Source organism: Orbicella faveolata, unplaced genomic scaffold (assembly GCF_042242905.1).
Source record: "Orbicella faveolata isolate gen_17 unplaced genomic scaffold, um_ofav_v1 contig_13, whole genome shotgun sequence".
Lineage (NCBI taxonomy): Eukaryota > Metazoa > Cnidaria > Anthozoa > Scleractinia > Merulinidae > Orbicella > Orbicella faveolata.
The window spans coordinates 27066078-27083466 of record NW_028301540.1 but is presented as its reverse complement, the minus strand read 5'-3'; the positions used below and the strand labels follow the sequence as shown (position 1 = coordinate 27083466).

At 41.1% G+C, this 17389-nt stretch overlaps 2 protein-coding genes across 3 annotated transcripts; one reads left to right on the top strand and one right to left on the bottom strand.

The window, feature by feature from the left end:
* The first annotated feature begins 2715 nt into the window (after positions 1-2715).
* On the top strand, positions 2716-7425 carry LOC110068096 (cytochrome P450 3A24-like). Of its 2 annotated transcripts, XM_089285245.1 has the most exons (3): positions 2716-3014; positions 3181-3745; positions 5014-7425. In XM_089285245.1, the coding sequence occupies exons 2-3, from the start codon at positions 3223-3225 to the stop codon at positions 5994-5996; spliced, it is 1506 nt and encodes a 501-aa protein (XP_089141371.1). In that variant the 5' UTR covers positions 2716-3014; positions 3181-3222; the 3' UTR covers positions 5997-7425. The 2 variants fall into 2 exon arrangements, with proteins under 2 accessions (XP_089141371.1, XP_089141370.1); XM_089285244.1 differs by having other exon boundaries at positions 2716-3745.
* A 1885-nt stretch (positions 7426-9310) lies between these two features.
* Positions 9311-17300, bottom strand: LOC110041460 (cytochrome P450 3A24-like). Its single transcript, XM_020746747.2, has 3 exons — positions 17158-17300; positions 16404-16982; positions 9311-10661 (listed from the first exon to the last, which is right to left on the bottom strand). Exons 2-3 carry the CDS (start codon positions 16924-16926, stop codon positions 9679-9681), a joined length of 1506 nt encoding a protein of 501 aa, XP_020602406.2. The 5' UTR covers positions 16927-16982; positions 17158-17300; the 3' UTR covers positions 9311-9678.
* Positions 17301-17389: the final 89 nt, after the last annotated feature.

Here is a 17389-nt window from a genome sequence, read left to right as displayed (position 1 = left end):
TAATGCGATTTTGGAGAACAAGGCATTTTAAAATGTTCAGTTCGAATTGTTTGTCCAATTTATATCAAAACAGAATTTGCTATGACTGACATGATCACGTAACCAATAGTTACTATCACCGTTCTTCATTTTTAACATGCAGCGCCACCTTAATAAAATACTCTGCAACGGTTATCACCTAGTAACATGTTTTCAAATGTAGGGGAGTTAGCGATTGCACAACAAATTAGAATTTTCAAAACAGAGCAAAAAATACTCGACTTTGACAAAATATACGTAGTAAGGTATGTACATACTGAACCGATAAAATATAATTTAATTACGTTGGTAATCGCTCGAACAAAGAAATAAGACTCCCCATAATTTGAAAACATGTACAGTAAAACCTCAAAAGTGGTTGAAACCTTTCCATCAAAAATGGCAGAGTTATGTCAGTCACTACCCAATTTATTTTATTTTTTTTGCGCTCGAACGTCACTCCAACGCAAATATTTCAGCCGCGGAAAAATAAAACAAAATAAAACTTTTGGCAATCAAAACGATTTTGAAATCGATTATATCTTCTCTAGTTTCTAGACTGCCATTTCTTATCGGAGAGATTTCAATTTAACAAAATTCTCAATACTATTCTTAACTTTGTCTTCATCCTCCCTGCTTGAATCCTTTTGATCTCCTTGTGTTTTACTGATTTTCCTGTCTTCAGTCGTTTTCTCCCTGAAAACAATAAAATAGATAAAAATTGCGTAAGGAAACAAAGCCAAGTGTGGAACAAACGAGTAAATGAGGAGTAAAGAATTCACTGTGAATTGTTAAACACGAGAGCGCGTTGACAAGTACAACACAAAGTTTGACAAAGAAGCGCCACTTTCATGAAGAAAACCAAACTCTCGTCGAAAAAATCGCTAAGAACTTAAGCGTCTCCCACGGTTACTGAACTACTCTGTTAGTAAAGCCATGTGGTTGTTCTAAGTTCAACACGAAATGTAAACCGAGTCCCGCGAGTGCACATGGTTGAAATATTACGTGCGAAGGTAGAATGCAAAGAAATTGATACTAACCATTGGCAGAAGTGGGTGTCAAACGACTTCTCGTCCCCAAACGTCGACGCCATTTCTTTTCCAAAGAAAAAATTTGCTTCTCATGTAGAAGCAAATTCTTTAGAAGGAACTTGGAAGTACACATCTTACTCCGACGACAAACATCTTGAACGACAAACAAGCACCTCAGATCAACGATAGTGAATGTGCAAACTAAGATGAGACCAATCAACAAACAAATACGCCACGAATTTTTAACAAACAACACCTTTTACACGTTTTCTTATGTTACAACTTTGCATTTCCTTTGTTTATGTGGAGCTCACGTGAACCCGCATGGACAGTATTAACACAAATTGGCATTTTTCAAATACGACTATTATTTTCTACAGTTCTCGGATGCCGCGATCCGTTCAACCTCATTAAAACCAAATAACCGGCGAATGGCCTGTTACAACTTAGTTCAGGAAAAGTAATCAAAAAGCAAGGTTGTCTAAGTCATTATCAAGGCAGAGTCTCAACGAAACAACTCAAAAGTTCGTTTATCGGCCAAAACTTTGCTCGTTTCAGACGTAAATAGGTTAATTGGACAGATTCGTAGGGAAAGAAGAGAGTTTGAAATTAAATTGTAGAATTAAATAAAGTTATAGCTATAGCCAGTTGGATTTGGTCTTTGGCGGGAAATGCAAGACTTGTTCACGTGACATAAGTTCTTGAGTAGCCAGTGCCAGTCCCAGGTGTAGAGAGTCGCGCGCTTGCGGATAAATTGCACACAATTTTTGATGAAAAAGAAAGCTTCTGTTTTGCGTATTTTTACATGGAAAGAACTCACTGGGGACCCAAGGGGAATGCGGGGCGTTGCGAATAGCGGAGAACGTGCGATGAAAGAATAAAGAGCAAGAATAAAAAAAATATCTGGTCTTTGATTACCCTTACATCTTAATAAGTCCATTGTTGCTTCCTGCTTATCTTATCAAAGATTCTGTTGATTTTGCTCTCATTTGCACAAGGTAATCCACTCTTTTTAAAGTCTTCGCGTACTAACCGAGCCTTGAAACCTCTACCCTATTTCAGACCTAAATCTGTGATTTTCCTCTAATTCAGACCTGACCCAAAAATCGATTCCCCATTACAGACCTCTAAAATTACTACACGACAGTAATGTATGACCCCAGCTAACCAGAAATGGCTTCCATTTGCGTAAACATTTGAGAAAGGCTATAAACTTGTCAATGTTGATGCGGAGAAATAGTTCCTTGTAACAAGATACCCAGTGCCAAGTCAGAGTGGCTCTCGGCAGAAGCGCATTCTCACTAAAGAAGAGTGGACAGCCCTTAATGATTTGCGCAGTGATGACAGTATCATAATAACGAAACCCGACAAAGGTAACGGCGTTGTCATCGTCAATAAAGTTGATTACCAGAGTGAAAAAGTTACCCTATCAGACCAAAATGTTCAAAATCTATAACCTTTTTCAGACCAAAAGAGTTAAAAAACCGAACCCTTTGGTGCAGCACGTATCTATTTAGCCCATACAAGGGAGTAACCCCTGGGGGTAAGATTAATTAACTTTAGATGAAATTAAGCTATATTTGTTTTGTGCCGGGTCGGTTAGGTCAGACGGTATGAAAAAGGTGATTTGGAATCTAAATAAATATTCTTTGTAATTGCTCTGAGGTTTCATCAGTGAAAGAAAATCTTTAGAGACATAAGCCATATCACAGCCGGTATAAGAGTCACTAAAAACTAAAATAACGCGACGTTTGAAAAGAAAATGTACGTCACCTCTTGTAGATTACTGATGACGCACTCAGTACAAAGTCTGACAAGACACCGTCACGAATGACTTCACAATCATTCTATTGTCAGTTGTAGTGTAGCATATATATATATTCGATTATCTACTACTGTCACTAGCACTGTCGCTGGCTAGTGAATGTTGTTCTGGCAAAATTACTCCTGAACAGCGGAAAAAGGGTAAGGTACTGCCATCAACAGCAATATCTGTTCCCATAGCCAGTGCGTGACTAAATCGGTTCGTTACTAATGTACTAAATCGGTGCTGACGATTGAAATATGGTGAGGTTGGCATTTGCAATTAAATGCAGACAAAGAGAGTTCTTAATTGAATTCTTCATTCTAGGCTTGCGTGTACAGAGTTGAAATATAGTGATATTAAAAGAGGATGGAATTTTTGGAGCAGACGTCTTTAGAATTCCTCGCTCGTCCTGCTGCCATCACGTCGCTTGTACTCCTGGTAGCATTGTTCCTCTACTGGTATGGAACGCGAGGCTTCGCAGCTCTCAAGATACTCAACGTTCCTGGTCCCAAACCTATTCCGTTCTTCGGAAACCTTCTTGAAGCAAGGAAATATAACGGATTTCATCTCATGCAACTCGACTATCTTAAGAACTACGGGAAAGTTCATACCCTCTGTATGGGGGGTAAACCTTCGCTCGTCGTTGCGGATCCAGAATTGTTGAAGCAGATAATGATCAAAGATTTTCCAAACTTTCGCAATCGTTACATAGTTCAAAGGACGAAAATCTTCGGTGTAAACGTCTTTAGTGCAAAAGACGAAACCTGGAAGCGAATCCGTACCACGCTGACCCCCACGTTCAGCGCCGGAAAGATGAAGCTGATGGTGCCATTGATCGAGAAATCGTGTGACACACTCATGGACAAACTTGAGGAAATTGCTGATTCAGGTGAGCAACGAAATACTTTTCTGCTTTATCTACTTGCTACTTCATCATGTAACACAAAATGACTAACTGATCCTATCTTCCGTAGCCTTTTTTTGGGATGTTACGCAACGCGCCCTCGGGGGCGGAAGCGTGGGAGCGTTGCGTGACCAGCACAGTACGGAGTGGAAATCATCTGCAAACAGTTGCAAAAGTAGTTGATACACTCCTACATTAATGAGGGATAATTCTCCACCAGGCTATCTCGCGTACCCTCTTCCCCGTCACCTTCAAACTTGTTCAATGTTGCTAGCTAAGCAATGTCATGTACAAATCTTAGTAGACTGCGACCAGTCTCTCTTTTCCTCGAAAATCCGAAACAAGTGAGCGTGTGAGCGTGACGTGCGAGGGGCGATGCGCCAGCCGCTAGTGGCGCGGGCGTCGGAAGACAAGTAAAAAGAGAGACTGCTATGGTTTTTGTAAAGCCATTTTTTGCACGAAGTGTAGCAACATTTTTGCAACTGGTTGTAGATAATAGTGCAGTTTTCAAATGTCCTTAAAAAGCTCTTTAAATAGCCTCATAATTTAGTCAAGCGTAACAAAAGCGGAACTGCTGATCACAATACGTTACCCTGGGCTGAGCCTGCGATGGAAAACCTGTACCTGGGCAGTGGTTCACTTAAAAAAAAAACACCCGTAACCTTGATGAGTTCTAAACACGAGCCAGCGATATGGTCACATGGTACTGATCAGCGGATTCCTTGCTTAACAAATGTCAATTAAACGGAACTTGAATGCATATCAAAGATGTACGCTATAAACCCGCCCATTTCAATCTCTAAGGGAAAAGCTCGGAAACAAGGTTGTTGCAGAGTGACATTTGACATAAATTTACACGAAGGGGCGTACGTACGGACGGACGGAAAATCACGTGAGAAACAATTTCTTTTTTGGTTTGATGGGTTACCAAATTTACTAAGCAATCGGCTCCGCTCACGCGACTTCCGTCGGCGCGCGGGAGCTCCGCTATAATTCAGACAGGCAAATCCATGTAGTCGACGCAAAGCGCGGGAAAACCTGTGCGCGGGTGTCACGATTGGTTTTGGTTTTACTTGTGATTAAACGACAAAATGGCGCGAATCTTTTGAACTATATATGCAAAACCAAAGTAAATGCGAACGACTTTCGTCCTCTTTAGGCGGAAAGCTCGATTTCAATATCACCTGAATTTCTGTAAATCAAAATCAAGACCAATTTTTTATTAATTTGCAGTTACATGTTTTATTTTACAGATCAAAGTGTGAATATGCTGGACTGGTTCAGCAAGCTCACGCTTGAAGTAATTTTATGCACTGCTTTTGGTGTGGACGCCAACATTCAGCTGGGAGAAGACACGGAAATGCTGGAAAGAGCAAAGGCACTGTTCCAAACTCCGATTCTCGTCCGACAACTAGCCCGCCTGCCATTTGGCGTTTTTTTCCTTCGACTGATGGCATCTCTATCCGGCGACAAACTGCTATATTTTCAAGGTGTTGCGAGAGAGATCATAAAATCCCGGCGCCAGCAGGGGCTGACGGGACGGAAAGACCTGCTCCATCTCATGATGATCGCCAACGAAGAGACCACTGTGGAAGGGGTCAGCAAACTTTCCGATGAAGAGATTGTAGCGCAAGCAATCCTCTTCCTTCTGGCTGGTTACGAAACGTCAAGCAACACGTTGTCGTTCACTCTGTACCACTTGGCTGTGAATCCAGATGTGCAAGACAAGCTGAGGAAAGAGATCATGGAAGCCTTGGAGTCCAATGCCAAGATGCCATTGTATGAAGTGGCGCAGAGTATCGAGTACCTTGATTGCGTCATCATGGAGGCTCAACGTCTGTATCCAGCGACTGTACAAGTCAACCGAGAATGCCGTGAAGATTATGACCTGAATGGAATCCACATTCCCGCAGGAATGGAGATAGTGATTCCCTTATACGCCCTCCACCATGACCCTGATGCATGGCAAGACCCCGAGAAATTCGACCCCGAGAGATTTCGCGGCCCCGCCAAGGACGCTCGCCATGCCTTTCAGTTCCTACCGTTTGGTGCTGGGCCAAGGAACTGCATCGGGATGAGGTTCGCCCTGATGGAGATCAAGATCGCCTTGATTAGAGTCTTGACGAAGTATAAGTTCGTGCAGTCACCAGAGACACAAGTACCGCTAATTATACACCCTGGTGCTAGTCTGAGTGCAAAAGATGGCGTTAGGGTTCGGGTGGAAACTGTAATTTAAGGTGGCCGAACACAGTTTTCGCGCGCGCTTTTGCTGATGCAATTGAGCGCGCGCACAAGGATTGCAAAGAGCGATCATTTTATTTACTCAACACCCGCACCATCTGTGTTATTTTTTCTCTATTATTGAACGCAGTGTATTGATGGTTTTAGTCTTTTATTGCAAAGATATGTTAGAAAAGGTAACGACGCAAAGAAACCAGCAATTCTCAGCTTTCTCTTTGTTACCGAAAGAACCCAGTTAAATGCAGCGCATGCGTAGTTGCTCGAAAAATTGAGACCGATTGCTTTTGCAGAAACATGCGGATTTCTGACGATCCAGTCGTTAGAATTTCAAGAAATTTGGCAAAAAAATAGTTCAGAAACCACGTGAATGATCTATCGCAAAAATTCTGAATTTTGACATAGGGAATTTTTAATAATACAGAACATGCGGTGAAAACGATTTACGGCGAATTACGAAAATCGCCTATGTCAAAATTTTATTAGAACAGTGTTGAAAGAAGGGATTTAATGTCAATTCGTAGTGGGCAAAAGATGAAAAAAATCTAACGACTGGATTTTTTTAAAATAAACAAAAACCATTTTTTAAGCCTTGTTTTTAACCAGCCCCGTTGCCATGGCAACAGCACACACCTTAGCCAAAATGCGAGAATAAACTTTTCTGTGGTTAACCTTGACTCTTGCAAAAAACGAGCGCCAAAGCATAAATAGCTTAAAAGTAATGGTGAATTAGGCATAGGCTCTTGAAAACTGTGTTCGGCCACCTTAAGCTGAATAAGTTAGTGTAATCTAAGTTAGTGTAGTGTAATAAGTTAGTGTAAATATATTTCATATCAGGTATGACAGTGGAGTGGACAGTGGAGTGGACAGTGGAGTGGACAGTGGAGTGGACAGTGGAGCTCAGTTGGGAAATAACGCACCTATAGAACTAAGACAAGCAACTTCATCAACCGAGTTCAAGACTAAACTAAGTCACCACAGTTTTAAGTAAATTTTTTCTACACAGCCTTCATGAAAAGCAGTACCTTGCAATCAGTCGACCCTATCGCCTGAAGAAGACTGGCAGTAAGCAGTCGAAACGTCGCGATCTACATCTCAAGTGACTACATCGTGAGACAAACGATAATACACTTTATTATAGTACCTTTTTTTATTTTTTGGAGGAATTTATATTCTGTTTTTGACGTCAGGGAGATAGGTAGCTAGCCAATTATCATAAATAGACTGATGGAAACCCGTGTATAAAGAAAGTTATCGTATCGTATACATATCGCATATGAACCCAAAGATAAAAAAATATGATTTTCCGCTCAAATTTAATTGGTCCGATTTATTTAATTAGTAAAGAGGCGAAGCTGTTAGCGACAAGGCGATGACAGGAGGAGAAGTCTAATAAAACCATTTTTTTGCCTGCGAGCAGGCTCACATATTCCGCACTCGTTAATGTCGAGGATGTAATGTTGCTAGTTAAGTAAATACACCCACCTATGGAAACGGCAAAAGATTCTTAAATTATTCTTTTCAAAGTTCGTGATCCTTACTTAAAAATTCTGCTTTCTTCCGTAATTTCTTCGTTGCACTAAGTGACGGAAAACAGCGAGAACCTCCCCATAAAAGGAACGTACTTGGCCCCAGTGCGAATATCGAACAAAAAAATTATGAAGAGCAATTTGTACAAAGGTATAAGGTTCAATTTCTAAAATGAATATATATAAAAACAACGCAGCTAAAGCGAAATTCGAAAAAAAAAAGACAACACACAGTTCAGTTTGAATAAAATCCGAGTGAGAGTAAGAAACTCCGAACGTGGTTAAATGAAGAATGACCGGAAAAACGGTAAATCCTCTCCTAACACGTTTTCGTTGTCAATGTCTAGGTCATTGCCACTCTTATTGCCACTGTCAGACTTTTAGTGTAACCGTCGCTATCTTTAATGTCACTACTCCTGTCGATGCCATTGTCATTCCTCGCTATCTCGGACATTGTCATTGTCACCTCCACGTACACTGCCCCTCTCTCTGTCTCTCTGTCTCTCTGTCTCTCTGTCTCTCTCTCTGTGGTCACTACCATTGTCACTGTCATTGTCTTGTCAATGTCACTGTTGCTGTTGATGACACTCCCATTGTCACTGTTTGTAGCCGACACTTTGTCTCTCTCACTGTCACTGCCTCTGTCACTGTCATCATCTTTGTTACTCTGAAATTGCCTGTTCGATCTTATAAGCTTCCTTGGTCAATTCTACAAATAAAGTCAAATGCAGACGTCTGGTCAGAGTATAATTAATAACTAAATCACCGTTGTTTTAAGAACCCTATGCGGATAACGGCCATGACATGTTTGAGTAAAAATTCATAAAGGAGCTTAAGGACTCCTTTTGGTCGTCTTGTTGCTAGATTCCGTTGTCGAGAGTTGTCTGTTTTCAGTAAGAGGAAGTGCATGGATCAATGGCCAGGGCTGTCATCCACCAAGTATCGCATTTGTAGGCAGATCAGCGGGCTAAATGAAGAATTAGTTTCCTTCATGTTCGGTAAAAATATTTGATCTGTCACACAGCTTCATTTAAGTTCAACAATTCTGTCTGTGCATCGTAAGGAAGGTCGTATTTTTAACTTTCTTCTCGGTGTTTGGATATCCCGATGAGACTCTGTCTCTCGTGTTCGATATATTACATCAAAAACAAAAGACCGTGTTTGATCACATTCCAAACATCGACAGGAGAGTTGAAAATAAGACGCGCAGGGGAGTATTTTTAACGAACTTCGAAGTGTTCGGAAATGTGGTTTAACACGGTCCTGATTGATATATCTTCTCAATCGAAACTAAAACTGAGGGGAAAACAGAGAAATAAAATCGTAAAATCTATGCGAATTGAGATCCGACATCCAAACACCGAAAAGAGAGTTGAAAATACGACGTACAGGGGAGTATTTTTGACGAACTTCGAGGTATTTAGAAATACGGTTAAACACGGTCCTGATTGATATATCTTCTCAATCGAAACTAAAACTAAGGAGAAAACGGAGAAATAAAATCGTAAAAAGCTATGCGAATTAAGATCAGATATTCACATGAAACATCGTGACGGTCATGATTTCCTATGTTAACACCTGTCGAATTATTCATGAGTTTTGAGAAGGCGTTTGGGGGAGGGGGAGGATTCTTTAAACCTGAGCAGCATATTCCTGGCGTTTTATATAAGCTTACTGCTGCTCTAGCTCATTTATGTAGCCGAGATTAGTATATTTTGGATGTCACATTATAATGTTTTAAGCTGACCAAAGAGGTCAAAATAATCAAGGTAATAAGATAACGTGCGTTTATAGATAAACTTTATTTCTGACGAAAAGGCGCGACTTTTACACAACACTGCCTAAACAATAAATTATTCTCCAAGACAAAACTATGTCAGGTAACTTGGTAATCGTGTTTTCTTACATTACACTAACGAAAAAGTAGTTCAATGCTAAGCTTCTCTCGAAAAGGGGCTTGGCTTGTCCTACTTTCCTCACCTCCTGCTGAATTTGAATTTTAGCTTTACAAGGAGAGACAGGCATTTCTTTTTAACAGCTGTAGCTTTCTAGGAATATATGTTAGACCACTATGAAAATGTGTTTTTATCTTTCAGTTTGCACCTTCGCAAATCATTTTTTTTATGCATAGATTACACTAACCGATTCAGTTTAAATTACAGTTTCCACCCGAACTCTAACGCCGCCTTTTGCACTCAGGGTACCGCCAGGGTGTATAATCAGCGGTACTTGTGTCTCCGGTGACTGCACAAACTTATACTTCGTCAAAATTCTCACCAGTGCGATCTTGATCTCCATCAGGGCGAACCTCATCCCGATGCAGTTCCTGGGCCCAGCACCAAACGGTAGGAACTGAAAGGCATGGCGAGCGTCCTTGGCGGGGCCGCGAAATCTCTCGGGGTCGAATTTCTCGGGGTCTTGCCATGCATCAGGGTCATGGTGGAGAGCATATATTGGAATCACTATCTCCGTTCCAGCTGGAATGTGGATTCCATTCAGGTCATAATCTTCAGAGCATTCTCTGTTGACTTGTGCAGCCGGCGGATACAGGCGTTGAGCCTCCATGATGACGCAATCAAGGTACTCGATACTCTGCGCCACTTCGTACAATGGCATCTTGGCATTGGACTCCATGGCTTCCGTGATCTCTTTCCTCAGCTTGTCTTGCACATCTGGATTCACGGCCAAGTAGTACAGAGTGAACGACAACGTGTTGCTTGACGTTTCGTAACCAGCCAGAAGGAAGAGGATTGCTTGGGCTACAATCTCTTCATCGGAAAGTTTGCTGACTCCTTCCACCGTGGTCTCTTCGTTGGCGATCATCATGAGATGGAGCAAGTCTTTCCGTCCTGTCAGCCCCTGCTGGCGCCGGGATTTTATGATCTCTTTCGCAACACCTTGAAAATAAAGCGGTTTGTTGCCGGATAGATATGCCATCAGCTTAAGGAATGCTTTGCCAAATGGCAGGCGGGCTAACTGTCGGAGGATACCCGGGGTTTGGAACAGTGCTTTCGCATTCTCCAACATTTCCGTATTTTCTCCCAGCTGAATGTTGGCGTCCACACCAAAAGCAGTGCATAAAATCACTTCGAGCGTGAGCTTGCTGAACCAGTCCAACATATCCACTCTTTGATCTGTAAAATAAAACATGTATGTTACAACAAATTAATAAATTTAGTATTTTTTTCAGCAGTTTTCGCTGTGAAGGAATGTTTTGGGGGTATGGTTTCTGCATGGTAATCTTCAATTGGGTATGTTTTTTTCTAGAAGAAGCTACTTTTATCACCATTATCGATAAGACCATCAACAGAAACGCTCCCAATGCCTTTAACACCGTTTCACTAGCAACGACCAGGGATGTTGGAATCCTTCCAGATTTATGTTATTTATGTTGTAATATGTCAGTATGTTACACCAAACATGTAGTGACTGAACCAAAACAACATTCAATACTTGATCACGGCAACACAACTGTGTAGATCACATTAAAATGACCCTTTTGGTCATATTTTACATCAGAAACCAAGCAACAGGGTAAACAAATATCAGCTGTATTCAAACAAACAAGATACAGAAGAGATAATTTGCATATAGACCACCACACTTGTGGCAACCTTTCCTGGCTGTCAAGTACAGTAAAAACCCACGAGCAAGAACCTGCATTTTCCCAAGTTAGGCTAAACAGGCTCTTACATAAATGGTATCCAACAAACATTTAGGCTCCTTAGGTTCTTAAATGGGTTCTTATTTTCTTAAGAAAATAATTTCAGTTAAGCTTTCAAATTTAGTGGTTTTCAGCTTATTCCTTTAATCAAATTACCTATAAGTTACCTATGATTTAGAAAATAAGAACTTGTTTGAAATTTTAGGCTAAACAGGTTCTTGTACAGAGGGGCTCTAACTGGCAAATTTTAGCCTAGCAGGGTCTTAAAATCTAAGTTCTTACTGGAGGGTTTTTACTTTGTACAGTATTTAAGCTATAGAACACTTTTTCCGTGTTTGCATAGCCTCATCTAAACACGAGAAGGGTTCGGAGAATTCGAGACAGTTATATATACAAACCCGAGACGTAGTCGAGGGTTTGCATAACTTTCGAGAATTCTCCCAACCCCCGAGTGTTTAGATGAGGCTATATAAACACGGAAAAAGTACCCTATTGCTTTTATAAAATAATTCTCAAAAATACGCGCGACTCTTAAACGTCACAACCATGTTTACATACCCTCATCTTAACACACCTATCGACCAGTGAGAGCGCGCGTAGTAGCTCAGTTATTTTATAAACCATAATTTAAACGTTTGATAAAAGACATCTAATGAATTGTTTAAAACAGAAGAAACACAAGTACCAGATCATGCAACTAAATTCATAATAATTGTCATGGTAATTGCCCCCGCAGGGTTTTGGCCCAGAGGTCAAATCCCGAGGAGGCACCCTAGGATTCACCGCATGTATACATATAAAAGTAAGAAATGTGTTGGTAGTATGTGAAGCGTTCTCTACTTTGATGAAAGTAGGCGCGCACTGTGGTCTCGGGTAATGTGGGGCAAGGAACGCGGGCTCACAAAACGGCTGGAATGGTGTCGGGTACATGAAATTCTTGATTTCTATGGGTGGCCATTCGTTTCAAAATTACGACAGGGTATACGCGGGTTTTTCTGCCGCGTATACTTGTTTACATACGTTACGTATGGGCTTTAAGCTCATATATACGACCATTTAGATCGCATATATACGCATTTTTAAAGGGCCACATATTTGCGTAAATTCAAGCGCGGAGATATGCGAAATAAATGCCCAAATATACGCGTTCTACAAGGTCCCATATATACGCGTGCTAAAATGCGCGTATATGCGGGTCTCGTAAATTACGTCTTATATCCCAGCACGAAATGTGCCTTTTAAGAGAATGGCTGTTCGTGTATGATAGCAATGAAAATTACTTTAACTAGGAATCGTCAATATGGCGGCAGTGGCGAAATGGCTTGTCTTGGTCTATCTGCTATTTAATGTGTTACTGCAGCTCCCCCAGTGAATGAACTTCTAGAAACAGTTATGCGTGTTTTGAATGACTGTTCAAGATTTTATCCTCACGCTAATCGTAACATGGCAGAGAACTTGATCGTTCAGCGTGAAGTTGCTGTGGATTCTGTTCACCGTTTAGGACAGAGGTGCCCAAGCGAATGCTGAGAGAATTCTGCCTCTTGAATTGCTGGTGAGACAAATTCAATACTTGCTACATAGATGGGAAATGTTTGCAGTTCAGTTTTGAACTTGAGTAATCCCAAACTACATAAAGCATAAGCAGTGGAAAACATTTTTATAGAGAAAAATTGATATTTAGGTTAACTTTTAATCCGGGTTAGCATTAATCGGCTTTCGAACAACCCGGCCCTGATGACTCGAGAAATAAGACTGACGTGGGTTTTCCAATTCTGGTATCAGTATCATGCAGGGTCATTTGCGAAGTATGTTCATCATCAGCGTGTAAGGGAAAGTTTTTTTCAAACTGACCCAGCAGGGTCTGATTTGAGGTGGTTCATTACCATCACAAGGCCCGTTGACAGCGTCAGGGGACCTAATTCTCTCTGGCACATTGATGGACTACACTGCCTTATCAGTTGGAGGTTTGTAATACATGGTGGTTTTGACAGGGCTTTAGACTTTAAGTTGTGCAACAAACAATTCTGCTGCGACTGGGCTCGCTCTGTTCTTAGCTGCTGTGCAAAGTTATGGATTGCCCTCTAGAGTGTGTTCAGACGAAGGGGATGAAAATTTAGATGTAGGGAGAGCTATGCTATGGCACAGGACATTTAATAGGGGAAGCAAAATTGCTGGGTTGTCTGTACACAACCAGTGAATTGAGCGTCTCTGGAGAGAAGTCTTCATTGGAGTCGGTCAGTTCTACTACACTCTGTTCTACCAGATGGAAGAAAATGGCATCCTGGAATCGACCAACATAATCGATCTGTTCTGTTTGTATTACATATTTCTTTCCAGAATTAACAACCAGTTAAACCTTCTAGTTGAGGCATGGAATAACCATGCTGTAGGCACAACCAATATGGGTAAACGCAGTGATTTTAAAAGATATATGTAACACTGGAAATACTAGCTGTCAGGGACACATTTGATGATAACACCCAACCAGATGAAATATCTGGTGAAGACCCAATAGGACTTACACTAAAATCACAGTCTGTTTCCAAAAACTCCCCTTGAGGTATTGATATATCATAGGCTGGAAGACCCACTCTTCCATTAGAGGCTGATACAGTTGGCAAGGCCCTAATGGGAGTACACTGAGGTGCATGAAATTGCTCTTAAGCCAAACATTTCCCGTCTAAGTAGTAAGTATTGCATTTGTCTCACCAGCGATTCTAGAGGCCGTATCCTCTCAGCATTCGTCTTGGTACCTCTGTCCAATGAGTCAACTAAAGGATTAGCCTGCGTAGCTTGGCGGTTTAGCAATTTTTTAAGCAATTTGAGCGCGAGCGCAAAAAGCGACAAAGCCGCGAAAACGAGCAGGAACCCCCAGGCTCCTCATGGCTACGCCGCATTTGGCGCTCGTTATCGCGGCTTCGCCGCTTTCTTAGCGTTCAAATTGCCTAAAAACCGCCAAGCTACGCAGGCCACTAAATGATGTACAGAGTAATCCACAGCAACTTCACGACGATTAGCGTTAGGATGAAATATTGAACTGTCCTTCAAAACACGCATAACTTTTTCTACACGATTCTTCACGATTCCTAGTTAAAGTAATTTTCATTGCTGTCATACACGAACAGTCATTCTCTTAAAAGGCACATTTCGTGCTGGCATATAAGACGTAATTTACGAGACCCGCATATACGCGCATTTTAGCACGCGTATATATGGGTCCTTGTAGGACGCGTATATTTGGGCATTTATTTCGCATATCTCCGCGCTTGAATTTACGCAAATATGTGGCCCTTTAAAAATGCGTATATACGCGATCTAAATTGTTGTATATATGAGCTTAAAGCCCATACGTAACGTATGTAAACAAGTATACGCGGCAGAAAAACCCGCGTATATCCTGTCGTAATTTTGAAACGAATGGCCAACCATAGATTTCAAGGTTTTAGTAGCCACGAGTTCGCGTTTCGCCATCTTCTAGCAGCATTTCAAGGTTCTTGTAACCACGAGTTCGCGTTTCGCCATCTTCGAGCAGCATTTCAAGGTCAAAAAATACTCTCCAATTATAATATGCAGCAATATGGCCTGCATGACGATTTTAGCGCGATCAAATGAATTCGCTTCGAAATGGCCGAGATTCTCATCTAGGTCAAATTGAAAACGATTTCAAAGATGCTGAAGATGGATTTTGGGAGAAAAACAACTCAGAAGGTATCGTAAGAAATTCTGAGGTAAACTAGAAATTCGAGGTCAGTGTTAAATACCCTTCCGATCGCCAGTTTTACCTTTGGCATCTCGGTTATTCGGATTGCTTATTTGTATTGAGTAATCCTACGTGGCGTAGAGCTCATGTGACGGTTGGGTGACTTTGCAACGATCCAAATGTAAATGCAATTGTTTTGCAGCGTTTTCGTTGAGGTCAAAAAGCTTTACTCTAATTTGCATACATGGTGACTGTAACGCGATACTTCTGTTTACGTCTCGGGAAAAAAATCGACCTCCGCTCTGCTTTCGAGATACGTTTGCTCGTTTATCAAGACAAATGGTTTGTTTCAGTATCAAATTGTAACAGCAGAGTAGTTTGACTTAATTTTTTGTTTCGCTATAGATTTTTAACCTTTTTTCGCTATAAAGTTCTACTGAGTGCAATTTTTGTAAAAGAAATCAGTATCAGTTTCCATGAAGGCAATGCAACCTTTTTGCGTCCATTCTAACGAAATATGGTAAACTGCTCTGCTGTAAATGCTTCGTGAGAGTATTATGTAAAGAATATCATGGGATAGAATGAGTTAAACAGAATGTGTTGGTTTAGTGAACTTAGTTGATTGTTTGGATCATATTCATGGTAAGATGCCTAAGTTACTGGAACAGTATGAGTGATATAGTTTACCAAAATAAAAAATAAAATATTTAGTTCATACAGAAATATTCAATATTATTGTTTTCAATCAGCAGAAATAAAAGAAAGCGGGGGCAGATTTAGTGATAACTATTACCAGTTTTATTAAATTCTCACATGAGAGCTTTGCAAATATACTTCTCTAATATGTTTCAGTGATGTGCTTTTTGTGTCTTTCAAGAATAAAAATTTGCTGGAATTCATGCTTGAATATTGAACTGAATACAGAAAACTCCCTCTGAAAGAACTTGCTTAAAAATATTATCTATCTGACCACCTTCCTCTTTAAGCTGCTTGTGAATTGTGTTTTTTCATTTGGTTGTGATTTGAATCTGTTGTGAATGGATCATTAAAGATGCAGACATGGCTAAATAGCTGGTGATTAAAAGGTGGGGGACACAAACTACTTCTTGTAGTGCCATTTAGGAGTTTTGAGTTTATTTACATTGAATTACAACCGGCATCAACTGGAACAAGAAAAAGGATTCCCATGTGCATTCCTTTTTTTTTCGTTCTGTGTCATTCCCTTCAATTCTCTTCAATTCTCTTCAGTCCACACGGGTTGTACCTTCACCTTAAGCTTCTTTGGGGCGTTAGGAGTTCCGTTGGGAGTTTCTTTGGGGCGTTAGGAGTTCCGTTGGGAGTTTCTTTGGGGCGTTGGGAGTTTTTTTAGGGGGAGCGTTGCGTGACATCCCCGAAGCATGCAAAGGCAGATTACGGTACTAATGTCGCTATGTAACTATCGATCAGTTAGTCATTTTGCTTTACATGGTGAAGGTAAAAGCAGATAAAGCTGAAAAGTGTTTCGTTACTCGCCTGAATCAGCAATTTTCCCAAGTTTGTCCATGAGCGTGTCACACGACTTCTCAATCAATGGCACCATCAGCTTCATCTTTCCGGCGCTAAAGGTGGGCGTCAGCGTGTTACGGATTCGCTTCCAGGTTTCGTCCCTTGCATTTAAGACCCCTTTGTCGAAGACACCCTCCCTTTGAATTATGTAGCGATTGCGAAAGTTTGGAAAGTCTTTGATCATTATCTGCTTCAACAACTCTGGATCTGCAACGACGAGCGAAGGTTTGCCCCCCATACAGAGGGTATAAACTTTCCCGTACTTCTTAAGGTAGTCGAGATGCATGAGATGCAGACCATCATATTTCCTCGCTTCAAGAAAGTTCCCGATGAACGGAATAGGTTTGGGACCAGGGACGTTGAGTATCTTGAGAGCTGCGAAGCCTCGCGTTCCATACCAGTAGAGAAACAACGCTACCAGGAGTACAAGCGACGCGATGGCAGCAGGATGAGCGAGGAATTCCAAAGACGTCTGCTCCAAAACCTCCATCCTCTTTTAATATCAGTATTGTTCAAATCTGCACAGTGTACTCTGTAGACGCAAGCCTAAAATGAAGAATTCAGCTGAGACCTCTCTTTGTTTACATTCAAATATCAAATTGCCCAAGCAAACCTCACAAAATTTCAATCGTTGATACCGACTTAGTACATTATAGTAACGAACTACCGATTCAGTACACTAGCTGTGTGAACATAATTGCTGCTGATGGTGGTAACGTACCCTTTTCCCGCTGCTCTCAGTAGAGAAATTTGCCAGAACAACATTCACGAGCCAGCGACGGTTGTAGCGACAGTAGTAGAAATCGTAGTAGCTAATCGATTTATATATGCTACAGTAGGACAATTGTGAAATTAGCCGTGACGCGTTATTGAACTTTGTACTGCTGCATCATCAAGAGGTGACGTACATCTTATTCTCATACGATCACGTTATTTTGATGTTGGAACAGTTT

Bases quoted from the DNA above. Each gene is read 5' to 3' on its own strand.
- LOC110068096 (XM_089285245.1), top strand. From the start codon at position 3,223: ATGGAATTTTTGGAGCAGACGTCTTTAGAATTCCTCGCTCGTCCTGCT. The intron at 3,746-5,013 runs GTGAGCAACGAA...TTTATTTTACAG, and splicing joins TGAGGAAATTGCTGATTCAG to ATCAAAGTGTGAATATGCTG.
- LOC110041460 (XM_020746747.2), bottom strand. From the start codon at position 16,926: ATGGAGGTTTTGGAGCAGACGTCTTTGGAATTCCTCGCTCATCCTGCT. The intron at 10,662-16,403 runs GCGAGTAACGAA...TTTATTTTACAG, and splicing joins TGGGAAAATTGCTGATTCAG to ATCAAAGAGTGGATATGTTG.